Raw genomic sequence first — 19,782 nt, 5'->3', positions numbered from 1 at the left:
TTTAATTTGCATTTCCCTGATGATTAGTGATGTGGAACATCTTTTCATGTGCCTGTTGGCCATCTGAATTTCTTCTTTGGAGAAGTGTCTGTTCAGATCCTATGCCCATTTTTTAATGTAATAACCCCTTTTAAAGAAGGAAAAACAAATTCTTGCATACTCCTAGAATGAAATAATTTTCATGGTAATTTTACTTAAATATTCATAAACAAATTACATAAAACTCATAGTCCATGTCCATGTTCTGTTTCAACTATAAAACCAAAATTAATTTACAGATTAAGTGCAAATAAAAATATAACACTAAATTCAAATAACAGCTATGTTTCCATACAACAAAAATGATGTTGGGTTGAGTATTAGAAGGATGCATTTTGGGGTTTTCTGCTTCACTGTGTACTGCCTTGGTTTTGAACATGCCTGGAACATATTTTGAATCATTGAACATTGTTTTTATTTTTCCTTTTAAACAATGACATTAATTTTAACCAATTCTTTGTCTTTGTTGGGCTGGTCTGCTTAACAGCACCCTCCAAACTGCAACAGTACCAAATATTCTAACAATAAGAAGGCATAATGAGATTTTTTTCACTTTGCCCATTTACCTCACTTACTGAATGAATTGTTGCTAATCAATATATACAAAGACGGAATCTCTTGCTGTGAGGTTCTGTGTGCTTTCAGGTGACTCCATTTACCACCTCCCGGCCTCTAAGTGACTTCCCTACCTGTGAGGCCTATATTCATATAGTGCACCATAGTATCACATGGCCTCCACACGCCTCTCATGCAATTGTAAACATACACTTGTATTTGGGTATTTGTTTATAAGTGTTACCCAAATGATCAAGATAACACTCACACTAAAAATTTTTAATTATTGTTGAAATGAAAGCACAAAATGTGGAAATTCTTGTGGCGAACTCGAAGATGCCTTCTGTGTTTTGAAAGTCAGTGATTTTTAAACACTCTTTGTAGAGTATCTCTGATTGGCATCACTTGCCACTGACAGGGATGCAACTAGAAGTAAAAACTTGAGCAAATGGACACTACTGAAAGCTTAAGAAGTCAGACTGAATTCTGCTCTACAAATCTTAGAAGGATATTAAGACAGCTGTAGTCATGCTAACTGTGCTCCACAGATGGAAACTACAATATTCAACTAAGGGTTCATCTCAAAACTCCATCTCTGGCATACAGTGTGTAACCTTCAGCCTCTGCAAGTAATGAACTTCACCATGAAGCTGCTGATTATTAGTTTTATTTACATCTAAAATGCTGATTAAAAAAAAATTCAAAGTAGACATTTGTGGGAGAATGCTTCCACTTTAGGATCTTCACCAATTTTTCTGATCAGCATAAGCAAGTATCCTTTTCCCTTCTGGCTCTTTGGAAATAATGATGCCTTGTATGGTAGGGTGACACAATTTTTTTTTTAAGCAAAAGAAGATGATGAAAGAATCTCACTAGGAGACAGAGGGACTTACACAGAAATTAAATATTTTTCAGTTATTGGTTTAAGCAGTGCTTAAAAAGAAGATAGCACTACAGCTTTTAAATTCTGTCTGGAAGAAAGAAAGGGAACTTTGATGTAGAACTATCATCTCAGTTTCTTTTTGCAAATTCTGCCTGATGAGTGGGGTCCTGCACTCAGTTCAGCTATCTGTCCCACATCACCTGAAATCAATGGCCTCAATTCCATGTCTGTCCAACTAGTACATTCTTCTGGGGGTCAAACCAAGCTGGATTTTAAAAACAGCTGGAAATATAGATTCTGACTAGACAGATCCTAGATTGAAGAAATACATTTGCTGACAGAATACATCCTGGCACCTTATCTCTTGGCTCCTTCTCTTCCCTGCCCACTATGCCTTAGTTCCTTCCCAGTTTTAATGATATCTTAAAGAAAACCCAACTTAATAAGACAATATTTGTAACTTCTCAGAGAGTTGGAGTGCCCTCTTGTGGGAGTATCTAGTAGTCATCCAGGTACCCCCAATCATCTGAATTTGTGAGGCCACATTTCCCAGGTGTGCTAAGCTGAACATGTTCCCCTGTTGTGCTTTATATTTATGGAACTAACTCTCATGGGTATTACAGCCATAGGTAAATGAGAAGGGGTAGAAATATGATAGCCAGTAGCCACTGGTATAAGAATATATTTTCCAAAACAATATTGATTTAATTTCTTTTTCTTTTAAAATGTGGTGGTGGTAGGAGGTGGGAGTGTGTAGTAATTTTCCAGAATAAACAGAATGAAGGCCCCAAATCAAGGTCTTACATTCACTTGAATATCAGTTGTTGGGATCTCATCATAACAGAGTTGAGAGCTCTAGCTTAAGTAAGATGTAGAAATTTGGTCCAAAATACAGCTGAAATAAGACAGAATGAGAATTAATAATAGTAATACCACAAAAACACAGTTTTCTAACTACTTCAAAGCATAAATCTTTAAAAATTATTTGGAAGAATTTCAAACATACATAAAATAGTGTGTGAGAGAAGTATAATTAACCCCCATTTACTATCGGACAGCTTCAACAATTACCAACTCATTACTAATCTCATTTCTTCCATACCCCTTTCTCCCTCTCCAGTTATTTAGCAGTAAACTCCAGGTATCATAACCTCTCATAAATAAATATTTCAGAAGGTATCTCTAAAAGATAAGAACTCCCTTTAAAAAACATAACCACATTATCACATATAAAAATTAACAATAATTCCTTAATATCATAAAAGATCATGGTAATGTTCAAATTTCCCTCATTGTCTCTTTTTTTTAAGACTTAATTTTTTTAGAGCTGTTTTAGGTTTACAATAAAAATTGAGAGGAAGGTATAGAGATTTCCCATATACACCCTGCTCCCAAACCTGCACAGCAGCCTCCCCCACTATCAACATCACTCACCAGAATGGTATGTGCATGTGTGTATATATATATATATTAAAATTTCTATATTATATATATAATATAGAATTTTTATATATTATATATAAAAATACATATATGCAAAATATATATATATATTTAAAATATTTTTCTACTTTAATTTTTTTTGGTATCATTAATCTACAATTTCATGAGGAACATTATGTTTACTAGACTACCCCCTTTACCAATTCCCTCCCACATACCCCATTACAGTCACTGTCCATCAGTGTAATAAGATGCTGTGGAGTCACTACTTGTCTTCTCCATGTTGTACAGCCCTCCCCGTGCCTCCCCCCACATTATACATGCTAATCGTAATGCTCCCTTTCTTCCCCGCCCCCTTATCCTTCCCTTCCCACCCATCCTCCCCAGTCCCTTTCCCTTTGGTAGCTGTTAGTCCATTCTTGGGTTCTGTGAGTCTGCTGCTGTTTTGCTCCTTCAGTTTTTTTCTTTGTTCTTATACTCCACAGATGAGTGAAATCATTTGGTACTTGTCTTTCTCCTCCTGGCTTATTTCACTGAGCATAATACCCTCTAGCTCCATCCATGTTGTTGCAAATGGTAGGATTTGTTTTCTTCATATGGCTGAATAATATTCCATGTGTATATGTACCACATCTTCTTTATCCATTCATCTACTGATGGACACTTAGGTTGCTTCCATATCTCGGCTGTTGTAAATAGTGCTGCGATAAACAGAGGGGTGCATATGTATTTTTCAAACTGGGCTGCTGCATTCTTAGGGTAAATTCCTAGGAGTGGAATTCCTGGGTTAAATGGTATTTGTATTTTGAGCTTTTTGAGGAACCTCCATACTGCTTTCCACAATGATTGAACTAATTTACATTCCCACCAGCAGTGTAGGAGGGTTCCCCTTTCTCCACAACCTTGCCAACATTTGTTGTTGTTTGTCTTTTGGATGGTGACGATCCTTACTGATGTGAGGTGATATCTCATTGTGGTTTTAATCTGCATTTCTCTGATGACTAGTGAAGTGGAGCATCTTTTCATGTGTCTGTTGGCCATTTGAATTTCTTCTTTGGGAAGTGTCTGTTCAGCTCCTCTGCCCATTTTTTAATTGGATTATTTGCTTTTTGTTTGTTGAGGTGGGTGAGCTCTTTATGTATTTTGGATGTCAACCCTTTATCAGATCTGTCATTTATGAATATATTCTCCCATATAGGATGGCTTTTTATTCTATTGGTGGTGTCCTTTGCTGTACAGAAGCTTTTCAGCTTGATATAGTCCCACTTGTTCATTTTTTCTTTTGTTTCCCTTGCCCGGGGAGATATGTTCATGAAGAAGTTGCTCATGTTTATGTCCAAGAGATTTTTGCCTATGTTTTTTTCTAAGAGTTTTATGATTTCATGACTTACATTCAGGTCTTTGATCCATTTCGAGTTTACTTTTGTGTATTGGGTTAGACAATGATCCAGTTTCATTCTCTTACATGTAGCTGTCCACTTTTGCCAACATCAACTGTTGAAGAGGCTGTCATTTCCCCATTGTATGTCCATGGCTCCTTTATCATATATTAATTGACCATATATGTTTGGATTAATGTCTGGAGTCTCTATTCTGTTCCACTGGTCTGTGGGTCTGTTCTTGTGCCAGTACAAAATTGTCTTAATTACTGTGGCTTTGTAATAGAGCTTGAAGTGGGGAAGTGAGATCCCCCCTGCTTTATTCTTCCTTCTCAGAATTGCTTTGGCTATTCGGGGTCTTTTGTGGTTCCATATAAATTTTAAAACTATTTGTTCCAGTTTCTTGAAGAATGTTGTTGGTATTTTGATAGGGATTGCATTGAATTTGTAAATTGCTTTAGGCAGGATGGACATTTTGACAATATTAATTCTTCCTAGCTATATATATATTTTTAACCAAGGATGAAACTATCCTGACACATCATAATCATCTAAAGTCCATAGTTCAGCTTAGAGTTCACTCTTGGTGTTGCATATTTAATGGATTTGGGAAAATGTATAGCAGATATTCATATTTACAGTATCATACAGAATATTTTTGTTGCCCTAAAAATCCTCTCTGCTCTGTCTGTTCAAACCCTGCCTCCCCCAGCCCACCATTCCTGGCAACCGCTGATGTTTTTATTGTCTCCATAGTTTTGCATTTCCCAGAATGTGATATAAATGGAATCACACAGTATGTAGCCTTCTCAGATTGCTTTCTTTACTTAGTAATATGCATTTAAGATTCTTCTCTGTCTTTTCCAAGCTTGATAGCTCATGTCGTTTTAGTGCTGAATAATATCCCACTGTCTGGTTGTAACACAGTTTATTTGTCCATTCACCTACTGAAGGACCTCCTGGTTATTTCCAAGTTTTGGCAATTATGAATAAAACTGCTATAAAAGTTTATGTGTACGTTTTATGTGGACATAAATTTTCGACTCCTTTGGGTAAAACACCAGAGTGCAGTTGCTGGATCATATGGTAAGAGTATATTTAGTTTTGTAAGATACTATCAGTCTTCCAAAGTGGAAGAACCATTTTACATTTCAACCAGCAATGAATGAGAGTCTCTGTTGTTCCATGTCTTCACCAGCATTTGATGTAGTCAGTGTTCCAGATGTTGGCCATTCTTATAGGTGTGTAGTGGTATCTCATTGTTTTAGTTTGCATCTCCCTATTGACATATAATGTGGAGCATCTTTTCACATGTTTACTTGTCATCTGTGTATCTGCTTTGGTAAGGTGTCTGTTAAGGTTTTTGGCCTATTTTAAAAATCAGCTTGTTTTCTTATTATTGAGTTATAGTCTCTTTTAATCTGTAGGTTCTCTCTTACATTTTAGTTATGAAACCGAGTTGCTTGACTGCAGTTTCCATAATCTGGATTTTTATGAATGCATAATTTTGGTGTTGTATAGGAGTTCCTCTCTCCTGTATTGCTCTAAATGAGTAGTTAGATCAGTAAACTTGATCAGATTCAGGTTCAATTTTTTTGTTTGGCAAGGCTACTTCTCAGGTAGTGATGCAGCCTTCCACCAGGAGGCGCACTTGCTCTCTTTGAGATGCCAGCTGATACTGATTATTGCATTGATTCATTAATGAACTATGATTATGAAATAGTGATATTCTACCTCTGCCAGCCCTTGTTTTATTAGGTTTTTGTATTTATTTAAATAAATTTCCCCTCTCAACTATTTTGTTACTTAAAATGCCAATTATGGAGAGGCCAGAAAGAACGCTTTTTTTCCCTCTATTTTTACCAGTTTTCAAAGTAAGGAATTGGTTCCCTGACACCATTCAAAAGCGACCAGTGAGGTTTTTTCTTTTTTAAATCACTATGAACTCATGTATGTGAACATACTTGATATTTTTCATTTCACTGGAGTCATTATATTTATTGATGCTCAAATTGTTCCATGTTTGTAGTGAAAGTCTATCCAAATTGGTTCCTGAATCCTTTTGACATGACCCAGCTAGTCTTTAAAAACTTCCCTGCCTTCTGTTAAGATAATATATTCTAAACTTCTTTCACATTTCCTCAGACCTGGAATTACTATTTCACTAAGGCAATGGTTCTCAAAGTGTGTGTCCCTGTGCTTCTTTGATGGGATCTGTGAGGTCAAAATTCTTTTCATAATAATATTAAGATGCAATTTGCCCTTTTTAACTCTCGTTCTGTCACAAACGTGTACAAAATTTCCCAAGGGCTACATGGTGTGTGATGTTATGATTAAATGCAGAAATGGTTATAAGAATTCTGCTGTCATTTATTAAGCCAGACATTAAAGAGATTTACAAAAATGTAAAATAATGGCAGTCATTGCACTAAATAATTTTTGTTATTTTAAAATCTGTTTTAATTTCTAGTTCAGTAAACATCAGTAGATATAACCCACATAAATGAAAGCTCTTTGGGGCCTTCAACAATTTTTAAGAGTTTTAAAATGTTTTGGGAGCGAAATGTTTGTAAACTGCTGCTTTTAGGAATACTGGTTCCTTTTAATGGAGAATGGTACTTAGAAATCACAATCTAGGACCTAGAGATGTTTCTGGTTACTGGGTTGGTCATTGTTTTTAGGCCATTTCAATGGACAGAGCTAAGATAAAATTTATGTGTATATATATATATATTTATTTAAAGACAAATATATAGATATATATAGAGAGAGTTGATACTGATTCTTTCCATTCAAATTCAGGGCTACAGAGTTTTTACTTAAACTCATACAACTTGCATTTGTATCTACTTTCTTCCATTATAAAAATCCCAGCATAAATGCTTATTTCAGCATCAGATTACCAATACCACCACTACTGTCACTATTGACAATATGATTACTTAAAACAGTTTAAGATTTTTCTTTTTTCAGTTCTTTTTGTCTTTGAGGTGTATCTTTTGTCTCTGAGGTACATCTCTCTATAGACGTACAGTTATTTGATGGTTTAAACTTACTTGAAATGGTGTGTGTTTTCAAGATTATGCCACCTAGCAGATCAGTTAGATCCATGTGTTTTTAGTTTTGATTTTTAAAGGCTATTTAAAAACAAATTTAATTGATTTATAATAATATGAAATGTTTACATGGTTCTAGACTCAAATGTCTTAAGTGTAATATATTCAGGGAAGTTTAGCTTCTATTCCCGTCTCCTCTGTTCCTTCCTCCCCCTATAGGTAACATTGCAAAAATCACAATCATTTTCCATTACTTTAAAAAGTTAAGCAAACATGTTACATTTAGCATTATGAGACTCCACTTTTTGGATAAAAGTTACCATACTGTATACACTTCTCTCCACTTAGCTTTTTTCATTTAACAATATATTCTGGAGATCACTCCTCAGTTGTATATAGAGCACTTTTTGAGTTATTGTAACATATATTCAACCAGTCCTCTATTGAGGAATTTTTGGGTAATTTCCAGTGTTTTATTATAGTGCTACAGTGAATAGTCTTGCACACTCCTTTCATATTTTTATCATTCTATCTTTTGCATAGAGTCCTAGCAGTGGGATTGCTGGGTCGAAATATGAATGCATCTAATTCTGCTAGATACTAACCTACTCTTTTTACTTCCGCAGTACAGAGGGTGGAACAGACTGAGGCCGCTGCTCAAGCTCATTGTACGAGTCACTGACATGGCTGTGATTAAACTTGGATGTAACGGTCTCCACAGACTGCCTTGGTCAAGGGTAGGGGAATTAAGGTGGGAGTGGCGAGTGAAGAATTTTGCTCTTGGAGATCAGATTCACTAAAGCACATATTCTCATCCTTTCAGGTCCCAACACACGGGTCTAGTCCTGTCATCTCTCATACTTCCTTTTACCCGCCACGTCCCCCGTATCCTTTAACGAAAGCGCTCCCCACCCTCTCACTCCTAATCTGGGGCAGATCGAGAGGGGAGTGCGGGGGCGCAGGACTTTGCGCATGCCCAGCCACGAGGCGGACATTGGAGCCGCTGCGGCAGCACCCGAGTGACGCCATAGCGGCGTGTAGCTCCCAGGCGTCCTTGCAAGGTCGCTTTGCAGAGGAGCGCGCGTAGGTGACAAGACCCTGGTTCCGGGGACGCGCCGAGTCCTTCTACCTGGGAACCAGCGGCTAAATGTCCGGGTACACGCCAGACGAGAAACTGCGACTGCAGCAGCTGCGAGAGCTCAGAAGGCAATGGCTAAAGGACCAGGAGCTGAGCCCCCGGGAGCCGTTGCTGCCCCCGCAGAGGTTGTGGCCAATGGAGAAATTCTGGAATAAATTTTTGAGGGGCCAGGCCCCCTGGAGGAATGTGGTGAGTGACGGGCCTCCCCCGCCCCCGTACACGCCCCACCGCGACAGCCAGCCTGGCTGCTGGACGCCGCTCACTGTAGCTACACCGAGGCCTGACACTGCTCTGCGCCCGCCAAGTCCCGGTAGTTTCCAGAGGGAGAAATGAGGTTCATCCTAGACTTAGGTTTAGCGGGGACGGTGCCTTGCCCCCAAGACTCCTGGTTTGGGAATCGGGTCCAGGAGTTCAGGAACATGTATGGCTTTGGGAGAGTCATGCCTTTTTGCTGTCAAGTGTGATGAGAAAGAGGCGAATCTCCAGGTTTTTCAGGACGCTGCACATTAGTCTCTCTTGACTGTAGCAATCTTCTCTAAGAATGATGGCCAAGGGTTTACTATAGTTAAAAATTACATGATTTTATTATTCGGGGACCCCTGTCTGACTGTTAAGGTTGAGACCAACTAACACCATTCAACTGCTAGAAGGCACAGGGAGCCTCTAACCGGCAGTACAGCTCCATGTGAGCACCATAAAAGACAGCATCCTATTGAAATATTTAATGAATCATATTCAACACCTACCTTTTTAAACTACCACAGTGTGCTTTTAATACACTTTTAAAAAGTCATTCCTGGACTTTATTCTGCAGGAAATCACTCGTTTAAAGAGCTTTATTTCTAGGGTCTCTGGACATTTTCTTGAGGTCGTTAAGTCATATCAGTCATGGGTGATGAGCACCATTATCTTAGAATTGCTTTCAGTTAACTGACTTCGGTTAATAATTGTAATACAAATAAGTGACACTTGGGACCTTGCTTTGTGCCTAGTGTTTTTTTTTTATGGAAGAAAAAGTAGCACTTTGTTCAGGGTTTTACATGTTACTTTATTTAGTTATTTAATCTTATATGGTAGAAACGACTACTAATCCTCATTTAAAATGTGTGGAACCCAAGGCCTACAAAATTTCAGTGAAATACACATTGGCACAGAGCTGGGAATCAAAGGAGTTCAACTGAAATTCACGTGTATCTACTTTCTTACCGTGCTACCAACTCTGGGGCATATTTTTCTGACAAAGTGGACTTGTGGTGGTAAAATTAAACTAGTTCAACTTTCCTCTTTGTATCCCTGACATTACTTGTTTTTGCAGCCATTGGTTGAAAGCTGACATCCCACCCATCAGTCAGTGATATAAGGAAGTAAATAATCATTTGTTGCAATGTCTTATTTTACTTTGAGTTAATTTTTTTCTTCCATAAAAAAAAAAACACTTCAAAGAATCTAGATTGACCTTTCCCTGAAAAGAGAGTTGTGTTTCAGTAAAATTGGCTGCCACAGAAAAGTTCTATTTTTAGTTCTCTATTGCCTTTCTTTTTTAAAATAGTGTGTTTAAAGACATTTCATTGTGAACTTGGAACACCCCTATCCCAATATGTAAAATGTTCTTTTTTCTGGCACTGGTGTGCTCAAAGTTGTCTGCCTTACACCTGGAGTGATGCAAATGTGTTGATTGTATCTGAAATTGATACTTTAGGGACATGACTACCTGAAAAAGTCTGTAGGCTTGATTACTCTGGTTATGTCAGTTAAAGTTATTTTTTCATTATTTATGCTGTTTTATCTTTAACAGACTTACAGTAAGGATGTTTTTGGGTGTCTCTTTTAAAAAACATGTATCTGTAAATGCCTTACTAGTTTTGCAAAATGCTACTTGTCGTAAGCCTCATTTGCTCTGAACTCCAGGTCCTATGTTTAATAAAGTTATTTGAATGGGTGAGGTTAGATATAGAATATAAGGAAATATGCAGCACTAGACATTTAAAAATAATCATGGCAATGTTTTATCATTGATGCTTTTTTTCTGCCATAAATGTGAAAAATGGGATATCTATTTACTTTGTGTTTTTTGTTTTTTTTACTCCCCAGATTTATAAGGTATACCGACACAGTATATTTGCTTTTACTTGTGTAGTTATACCTGCCTGGATTATTCATTATTATCTCAAATATCATGTGAATGTAAGTATGTTTTCAGAATGTGTTTTCTGGAATTTATTTTTTATATTGTACAAAATTTTCCTATGTGGGTACACTTATCCTGTTCTACTGAGTAGACCACCACTTATAACTGATTTTGAAATACTTTGAATCCTTTTAGGTAAAATGTTTAATGAAATTTAAGTAGCATATGGTTTTTCAAACAGTTAATCTTTGTATTAGTTGCTTACAACTTAAATGAATTTTCTCGTAAAACCAATGTTTAAAAGATCAAAATGTAGTTGACCTAATAATGTGTGTGAATTTGGGGCCCTGCTTAGGAAGGGAGAAGAGAATTTCTACTTTTTTTTAATCATAGATCTGGTATTAGATAAAATTCTAATTAGACAAAGGTTATCTTTGTCATCGTCCCATTTCTTCTCTTTCCTGCATTCTGATTTTTCACAGCTTAACCTTTGTTTAGAATCCAGAAATGTCCAAAAGCTTGAACTTTTTCACTATAAAATCTTGACTGTGGTGATTGAACTAAGCCAGTTACCATATTTTAAAGGCTGGTACAGGGTGTTGGCTCCAAGGCAGGGTGAAGGAGTGCATTTCAGGGAGTGGCAGGGAAGGGAGAGTAGTGGTGGCTGCCCAGCATGGAGTGTTGCCCCCTAGAGTGAGGAGGCCATTCTTGTACCCAGTGAGGAATGTTAGTTCTGAGTGGGTTGCTGGCTGGGAGGCGTGGTGAGTACACCTTTTTGGAGAGTGGCACTAGCAGCAATTGGTTTAGGCTGTTGGAACCTGGCCCAGGGGAAGAGGACATGGGGAGGAAGGGTGGTTTGGAGCACTGGTGCACGTGGCCCCCCGGAGTAACAGGTCAGAGCCTGAGTGAGGTGAGGAAGCTGTTTAGACTGGCATATGGTGGTGGTGACAGGAGACTGGTTATATGCAGGCAGATTGACCAAATAAATATGTCTATTGATGATAAAGAGACCCCAGATTCTCATTTTTAGCAAAGGGAGTTAGTTATACATGCAGAAAGGGAGAAACCCTGTGGTACTGGAGTGGAATTGGAAGTATCAGTGTGAGCTCATGGTTTTTAGTATGTATTGATAGACACACGAACAAATATAGGTGTAAATATGGATATTCCCTGGCTTTGTCCACTGACGGCACCTGGGAGCAGTGCTACTATATGGTAATGAGCATTTTTTGAATGCTGTTGTCCACTGAAAAGATCCAGAGCTCTCTGGAGAAATGGCTGATTCTAGGACTGGTGCAGGGAAAGGACAAGATGAGCTTGCAGTGCCAGAGAGTCAAGACGTGTTCAAAGAATGATGGAGGTATATCTAAAGGACACGGAGTCAACTTGAAAGGATTCCCACTGGGACAATGTGAGCATCAAAATAAATAGTAATAGATGATAGCCAGCTGAATAAATAAAATGCAAATCATGAGTCCATATTCAAATAAATGAATAAATAGGTAGAAGAGAAAGTGTTTTTTGGTGCAATAATTACTAAATAAGTGGATAAGGAATGATAGAAAAGTCACCATTTGAGAATCATAGCAACATTTTATTCAGCCAAGGGGCATCAAAAGATGCCAAGATTAATCTCAAAATATCTATCTTCAACATATTTGTTACCTAGGGGGAAAAAAGTAACTTTGTAGTGGAGAAACCTGGCAGATACACCTTACTCAAGAAATCTAAATTAACATTACTAATAATGGGATAAACTGAAATTGTGTATTAATAGGATGCAAGAAGAAAGCACCATCAATTTTGTGGTATTCCTACCAAAAATGCACAACCTGAGTCTAATCATGAGGAAACATAAGACAACTCAAATTGAGAGACTTTCCTGCATAATAATTGGCTTGTTACCTTCAAAAGTGTCAAGATCATGAAAGTTAAAGTACTGAAGATTTGCTCCAGATTGAAAAAGACTGAAGAGGCATGTCCACTAAATGCAATTCTTGATTAATGGGCATAATCTGCATTGCCAAAAGAACAAACTCAGCACTGGTAGTCAGAATATCAGAGCCTACGCAATGGAGAGTAAGTCATGTAAGGGGATTTTCTGAGAATTCCAAACAATTATTGAGACATTTGGTAAGATGTGAATGGGTTATTTAGACTAGGTAGAAGGTAGTAACATAGCCACATTAATATCTTGATCTCTGATCTTGATGGCTGTTTTATGATTATTTTAGGAATGATATTGTCTTTATCTGTAGGAAACACTAAATAAGCCAGTCAGCAATTTACTATGCAGTGATCCAATAAAAAAATATATTTTTATAATTCTTGCAAGTTTCTATAAGTTTAAAATTGTTTCAAGATAAAACAAGAGTTAGGTACTTCCTATGAAATTGTAGATAATGCAGTTGAGGTTTGCTTTCTGTTAGCGTGTTGAAAGGAAAATGAAACAAAAAATGGGTTCTCAGAAATTTCCTTCTAACATGACTTTTTCCCTGTTGATTGTGTAGTCTCTTTACAATTCTGATTGCTGACATCATTCTTCTCACTAAGCAGATTATGCCAGTTGAACAGCAAGTATGGGGTGGCTAGTATCTCCTCTTCTTTAATTGCTATAAAAAGAATATACGAGACAAAATTCCTGACTTCAAGGTGTTTATATTAAAGTTGGAAGATAGTTACGATTTGGGTAAGAGTATGGAAGAGAAAAGTTATGCCAGTTAGAAGGAAAGATAAGGGATCAGTAATAAGCGTGGTCATACCTACCCAAGACTGAGAAGAGGACCAGAATAGCAGGTCTCTTGGCTCAGTAGGTTGAGACCAATTAATGGGAGATTTTGAAAGGTAGGCAGAGGAGATTGAACTTTATATTGTGGGCCGTGGGAAGCTGTCCATTTTTAAACAGGAGAGTGACTTGTTAAAAATATATATATTTAGGAAAACAAAACATTGATATGTGGGGTGAATTGGAAGGAGAAAAGTACTGATGTCAGACAAATCAGCTTGAGCCTGTTGCAGTTTAGTAGATGCTAGTTGAGAATCTGGTTAGGGCAAAGTTAAGAATGAAAAAGAAAAGTGAAGCCAGAAGACACTTCTTCGGGAAGAAATAACCCTAGTTAAGCTGGGAATGAAACCAAGGTCAGAGTCATCTATGACTCTAAAATTTCTAGCCTTGGGGTTATAAATAGGGTTTGGAAAAGAGGACTTTCTGATAATTGAGAAGTAAATTAGTTTAGGAGCATGTGCTGCCACCTCAGTTTCTGAGGATGGCCAGTGGATGTGGCCTGTCTTCTGTGTTAAAAACATGAGATTAGTGGAAGCTCGTATAAATTAGAGTTGGGGTTCAGTGTTTTCACTTTAAAAACCAACAGAAAATCTTTCTGTAGCCCATAAAGGTGGCTGATGATTTATATGTCCATGGGTCAGAGTATAGTTCATATTTCTTTTGTTGATGGGCTTAAATGAACAAAGTTTTATATTCATGTTTATCTGTAAATTGACAGGCCACTCTATACCATTACATGTTTGTTATTTTTTCACTGTCTTAACATGCAAGACCCTAGAGAAGAAAAAAATGTTACTTTCTATCATTTACAGTTTTTTTTTTAACATCCAAGAGTGGGTTTTTAAGTGCAGAAAGAACTGTTCACAGTTATCTGGAATATAAATTACTATTCAATTTGTTACTTTCAAATGTTAAAACTTTCTTTTTCCTAATTCTTTAAATTGGATTTTAAAATTCTGTTAAACTACTTACACATCTAATAAAATATGAACAGTTTCTTATTTTCTTTGCTTTTATTTTTGTTGGGTTAATTCAAGTTGAACTCTCCTAAAACAATTCCACTTACAAAATAATCATATTCTCTTAAATGTTTTAAACTGCAATTTATAAACCTTACATATTGAATTTTATTTTTAAGTATTTGTAGGACAAATTAATGACCCTAAAAAGCAAAATGTTTTTAAAAATCACAAGTTTGTATCAATAATGCATTTTAACTAGAATCCTAAAACTAATCTTTTAGAACTCCTAGTATCCAGATTACCTTAATGATATCAAGCACTCTAAATAACAATATATGATTGTCCCTGTGTTTTCAGAACTTTTTAAATTTGATATTCACCTCTTTATACCCTGGGTTTAATTTATTTTGTCATGTCTATAGTCAACTAGTATTTTTTAGGGTTGAAAAGACATTTATCTACTAAGAGAAGCAAATTTAACAAGCTGCAGTTACTAGGTCCACGATTCAAGACATTAATCGTGCTTATCCAAGGGATTCATACTTTCAGGTGATTTTTCCTGAGCCACAGATGGATATAATTGAACGTTTTGTGTCAGTAGATGTCCCAAGGCCTCTCCTTTGCCTTATACTTTCTTCTGATTTGGGTAGCCTGCATCCTCAATAGCACTGAAGCCAGCTGGCTTCAGCTAACACCTTACTGCCTAATTGAATTTTACATTCTCTCTGAAGACACTTTTAAGTGTTTCTTCCTCTGGCCATAGTACTTAAAATATACTTAAATGTTCTCACATTGTATTCTGAAATTCTCTCCTGCTTTTGGATCCAATTTCCCTTCATCATGCAAATAATCTTTCAAGAACAGTGTTTTTGGTGTGGTATATTGTGCAGATGTCTATGCTTAATAAGTACATTTATATAACAAATATTTATTTAGCATCTCCTTTGTGCAAGGAACTGATCTAAACACAGAGAGACAGCAGTGAACAAAGCAGATTGAGTCCCTGCCTTCATAAAATGTTTAGTCTTAGAGATTGGAAATAAATGGACAAAGAAGTATATAATGTTATAAGGAAGCGATAAATTATAGAAGAAAAACTAAGCAGGCGCAGGGTAAAAGAGAATGGCAGGGGCTGCTAATTTAATTAGGCCTCTCTGAGAGCCACTGTGGCTACAGTACAATGAGAGAGAAAGGGTAGTAGTAGATTAGAAAGGTAGCCAAGGGCCAGATTATGTAAGAGCTTAGAGATCACAGTGAAGATGTTTGCTTTCTAAGAATGATGAGACTGAGCAGAGGAGTCGTGCATCGTAATCACTGAACGCTGCCTGTAGTGTGGAGAACAGACTGTAGGAGGGCGTGAGCAGAAGCCAGGAGACTGGTAGGAAAAAAATGATAAAGGTTTGGGCAAGGATAGTAGTACTAGAGGTGGTGAGAAGCAGTTAGTTTCAGGATATAATCTGGAGGTAGAATCAAATGGGTCTGTTGAGGAGTCAAGCTTTTTGGCTTTCATAATTTAGAGGATGAAAGTGCCATTGACTGTGATAGGGAACAGTTTGGGGTTGAGGGGAGTTAAGTGTTGGAGCTGGTTAAATTTGAGATTCTTATTTGATAGCCAAGTAGAGATCTTGAGTAAACAGTTGGATATGAGTATGGAGTTTGGTGAAAGTTTTGGGCTTAAGTTAAAAATAGGGGTATAATTTATTTTATTTTAGAAGAACCTCTAAAACCATTTTTTTTCTAAAACCATTATTAACAGAGCATTACTTTTATTGCAGACAAAACCATATGCCATTGTTGGAAAGAAGCCCAGAATATTCCCAGTAAGTCTTAAAAATTCTGATTTTTTTATTTTTGTTCACTACTTTTCTCTCTCCTTTCCCTGATCCAGGTGATCATTAGACTAAAATGTTCCTTTCTTCTTCACTCTCAGTTTAAGTGCCTGTTTCATATTTTCTTGTAAAAAAAAAAAAAATTGAAAATAGTGTAAGGTAGCAGTTGGTTAAAAATGGGAAGTAGGCCCATTTCTTTTCAGGAAGGCTGTAAAATGTATTGTATGACCTTTGTGAATTAAAGATGTCAACAATTTTTCACTGGTGCCGTTTCATTTCGTGTAGGGTTAAGGATTTAGGGCACCAGCCTGACCAGATACTTCATTTCAGCACTGAATTCCTCTGTTACTATTTTCAAGCTATCATTTCTCAAGGCAATTTGATCTTAACCTCCTCCATCTGTTAATTTAAAATCTGCTAATATGTGCTTTAAGCTTTATAAACAAATTTATAATCTAATATCCTAATTTAAAATGAGTCTTTTCATCATTAAAAGATTACTGAGTAGTCAGTTGAAATATTTACTGATTGGTTTTGAAGTTATCAGTTAGCATAGTAAAATACTTCATGTTCTTAGACCTATTTAATCACAGATAATGAACTATCATCAATCTCTAAGTTCTATAACTAAAAAAAATTAAACTCAGTGTTGATTCTTGCTTCAATCAAATGACACAGTCACAATAATACATGATCTACCGCAACAGAAGGTAATTTTAGGGAGAACCAAAATTGACTAACCTTTCCTGTTGGAACTCCCCTGCTTTAGGAAATAGTAGAGAATTTCTTTTGTATTTCATTGTGTATAATGGGTTGTGTCAGGACCTAGCTAGTCTCAAAATAGGCTGGTATAACCAGTTGGGTGATTTATTCTTCCATATATATATATATATTTATCACTCATTTTTATTTTGCCATTACTGTTCAAAGGAAAATGAGGGCTGTCTTTAGAAGACTACATAATGATTCCAGTGCTTCTCCTACTTCTGTTTTTGTCACCATGGTTCTTTCTTTTTCTGTGCCATTGACCCCTTTGAGGACCTGAAGAATGCACATCTGTATAAATGTTAGAATTGGGTAGGCAATAGCAAACCCCCCAATTTTGGTGGTGTAACAAAACACCAGAAATAACAAAAGTCTATTTCTTATTGACATTATACACTAGTGAGTATCAGGTGGTCCTTCTCAGTCTTGTAGTTACGCCATCTGGAATATGAGGCTTCCAAGGTCATGTTAGGGGAAGAGAGGACTGGACATCTCAGGATGATTTCAAGGTCTAAGCTTGGAAGTAGTTTACATCACTTCTGTTTAAATACTGTTGTCCAGAACTCATTCTCATTGTCGGAAATATCTGTATGCTTTTTTGTATTTCCCATGCCTGGAGTCTCTGCCAGAGTCCATCCTTCTAGTCACCAAATGGCTGTTTGCTTTCTTCTTCCCGCACATGTAACATCATACCTTCCCTAGGGAGAAATCCCAAAGTCCCATTCTATCAGTACAACCAGCCCCAAATCCAGAATCTCAGACAGGGCACACTAGTACCTGTCAGTTTTAGATATGACTTTGCTTGGATACCTGAGGATCAGTGAATTAAGACAAATTAACTGTATCTCTGTCTACCCCAATCCTGACTCAGTCTCACCCATTTTCAGTGGTGAAATTCAGACAGCACAGCAGTCATTGGTTCTTGGCAATTCTGAAATCCCAGTGGTCAAACACTGTACAGACTTCTAATCCCTATGTGCATGAAGTTACTTGAATGAGCACTGATTTTGTTTTCTGGAAGGAACACCTTTGTTCATTGTCCTTCCTGGCCCCTAGCTGTCCTGGGGGTTCTTTTCCATTATCGACCGAGGCCATATCCAAAATGGGTTCTGGGGAGCATAGCCTTCTTAGGGTTGTACAGCTCTTAAAATCTGCCTCCTGCACAGAAGGTTGCATGCCAGATGTTGTTTTACGCTCAGCCATTCACAGGCTTTCATTGTATTTATGTTTGGTTTCTTTGAGCACCTATTCCCACAACATTTGGTAAGTATGGAAAGAAAAAGAAAAAGAAAAGTACTTGGTAGGAATCTGCTTCTAGTCAGTCCCACATGCATCTGTGCTATCTCTGTATAGTTACCAAGTGCTCTTACTTCTTTGTCCTCATGCAGCTGCCTCTCAGCTTGGTGGCACCTGTGTAGAGGAATCTGGAACAGATTGGTTAAAAGGCTACTTTCACTTCAGTGTGATCTTTCCATAGGGATGAGAACCTCTGTTTACTAAGTTTTATTGGGCTTCTGTTTCTCAGAATCTCATTAATGTTAACTTTCACTGTTTAGAGATTTTAGAAGCAACCTGATTTTCTGATACTGCAAAGTTTTGAATTTTTTCATTATCTCCATTTTTATTTCTTCTTTTCAATCAGCCACTTCTTGCCTGAGCTCATATTTCTTAAAGTACATCCTAAGGCAGGTAATTGTAGTCAAACACATATGGTAACTTTTTTTCAGTTATTTCTCTTAGAACCTGAAGTACATTAGACAGTCTGTTAACAAGTTATTGCTGCCTTTTGTTTCTATTTTTTGTCCTCCAGTGCCGGTGTCCTTAGCTCCACATCGCTAAGCCAGTGCCATGTTGTTCAGTTTTTACTACAGAAGCATTTATACTACTTCATGGTACTGATTTGTGTGTCAGAGTAATGCTAACTGTAGTAACAGATTCTCCTCAAAATCTATAATGGCTTAAACATAATAAAAGTATTTCTTTATCAGATGATAGTTCTGAGCAGTACCCGGTCATGGAGGCGCAGGGGTGGGGATGGGGATAATTCTACTCTATCCTTTCATTCACAGATTGTCAGGCTGACAGAGTCTGAAAGCTGAAACTAAAGTAAAGTAATTTGCCTAATATTATGTATCTGGGTTTGAAAAGACCTGAACCAGCTGCCCAGCCAGTTTGCACTCTGTCTCTTACATGTGAACCAAGCAGTAAACTGGTAGTTAACTAACACATTGCTGGGAGTACATTACCTCCTTATATTGAACTGAAAATGTTTCCCTGTTAACTTCTTTCTAGGGTTTCTCCTATATCTTGGGGCCATGCAAAACAAATGTTACCACTTTATCACTTTGTGAAGACCACTTTCATGTCCCTTCTGGCCGTTATGTTTGAGTGAAATGTTCCCTATTTGCTCACTTATACCATAAGATTTTGAATACTGGTTAGTCATCTTTAGACAGCTTCTAATTTGTCCAAGTCCTTTTTAAAGTGTGAATGCCAGAGCTGAACTAGATTTTCTATGTGAGGTCTGACCAAGTGGAACTACCACTTCACAGACAGAATTTTTCTCTTAATGCATCTTTGTTTTCCTAGGGTGATACAATTCTGGAAACTGGAGAAGTAATTCCACCAATGAAAGAATCTCCTGATCAACATCATTGAAGACTACTTCCAAATTTCAAAGGGGTATGGACCCAAGTTTGTTGCTGCATTTCCATATTTACTGAATATATTTTCTGGAAAGATAACTTCAATAAAGTTTACTCTCAGATATATGTTGTCTATTTCTTCCCAAACACTGTCTGATTTGAGACTCTTTAAAAT

General features: G+C 37.1%; 1 protein-coding gene across 2 annotated transcripts; it reads left to right on the top strand.

Moving 5' to 3' along the window:
* The first annotated feature begins 8,371 nt into the window (after window positions 1-8,371).
* Window positions 8,372-19,731, top strand: NDUFB6 (NADH:ubiquinone oxidoreductase subunit B6). 2 transcript variants are annotated; one of them, XM_036898175.2, is made up of 4 exons: window positions 8,378-8,682; window positions 10,585-10,677; window positions 16,144-16,188; window positions 19,552-19,731. In XM_036898175.2, exons 1-4 carry the CDS (start codon window positions 8,503-8,505, stop codon window positions 19,618-19,620), a joined length of 387 nt encoding a protein of 128 aa, XP_036754070.1. In that variant the 5' UTR covers window positions 8,378-8,502; the 3' UTR covers window positions 19,621-19,731. The 2 variants fall into 2 exon arrangements, with proteins under 2 accessions (XP_036754071.1, XP_036754070.1); XM_036898176.2 differs by lacking the exon at window positions 10,585-10,677 and having other exon boundaries at window positions 8,372-8,682.
* The last annotated feature ends 51 nt before the right edge of the window (window positions 19,732-19,782 follow it).

Source organism: Manis pentadactyla, chromosome 3 (genome assembly GCF_030020395.1).
Source record: "Manis pentadactyla isolate mManPen7 chromosome 3, mManPen7.hap1, whole genome shotgun sequence".
Lineage (NCBI taxonomy): Eukaryota > Metazoa > Chordata > Mammalia > Pholidota > Manidae > Manis > Manis pentadactyla.
The sequence above is the reverse complement of the archived record's forward strand: the minus strand, read 5'-3'. Positions and strand labels throughout refer to the sequence as shown.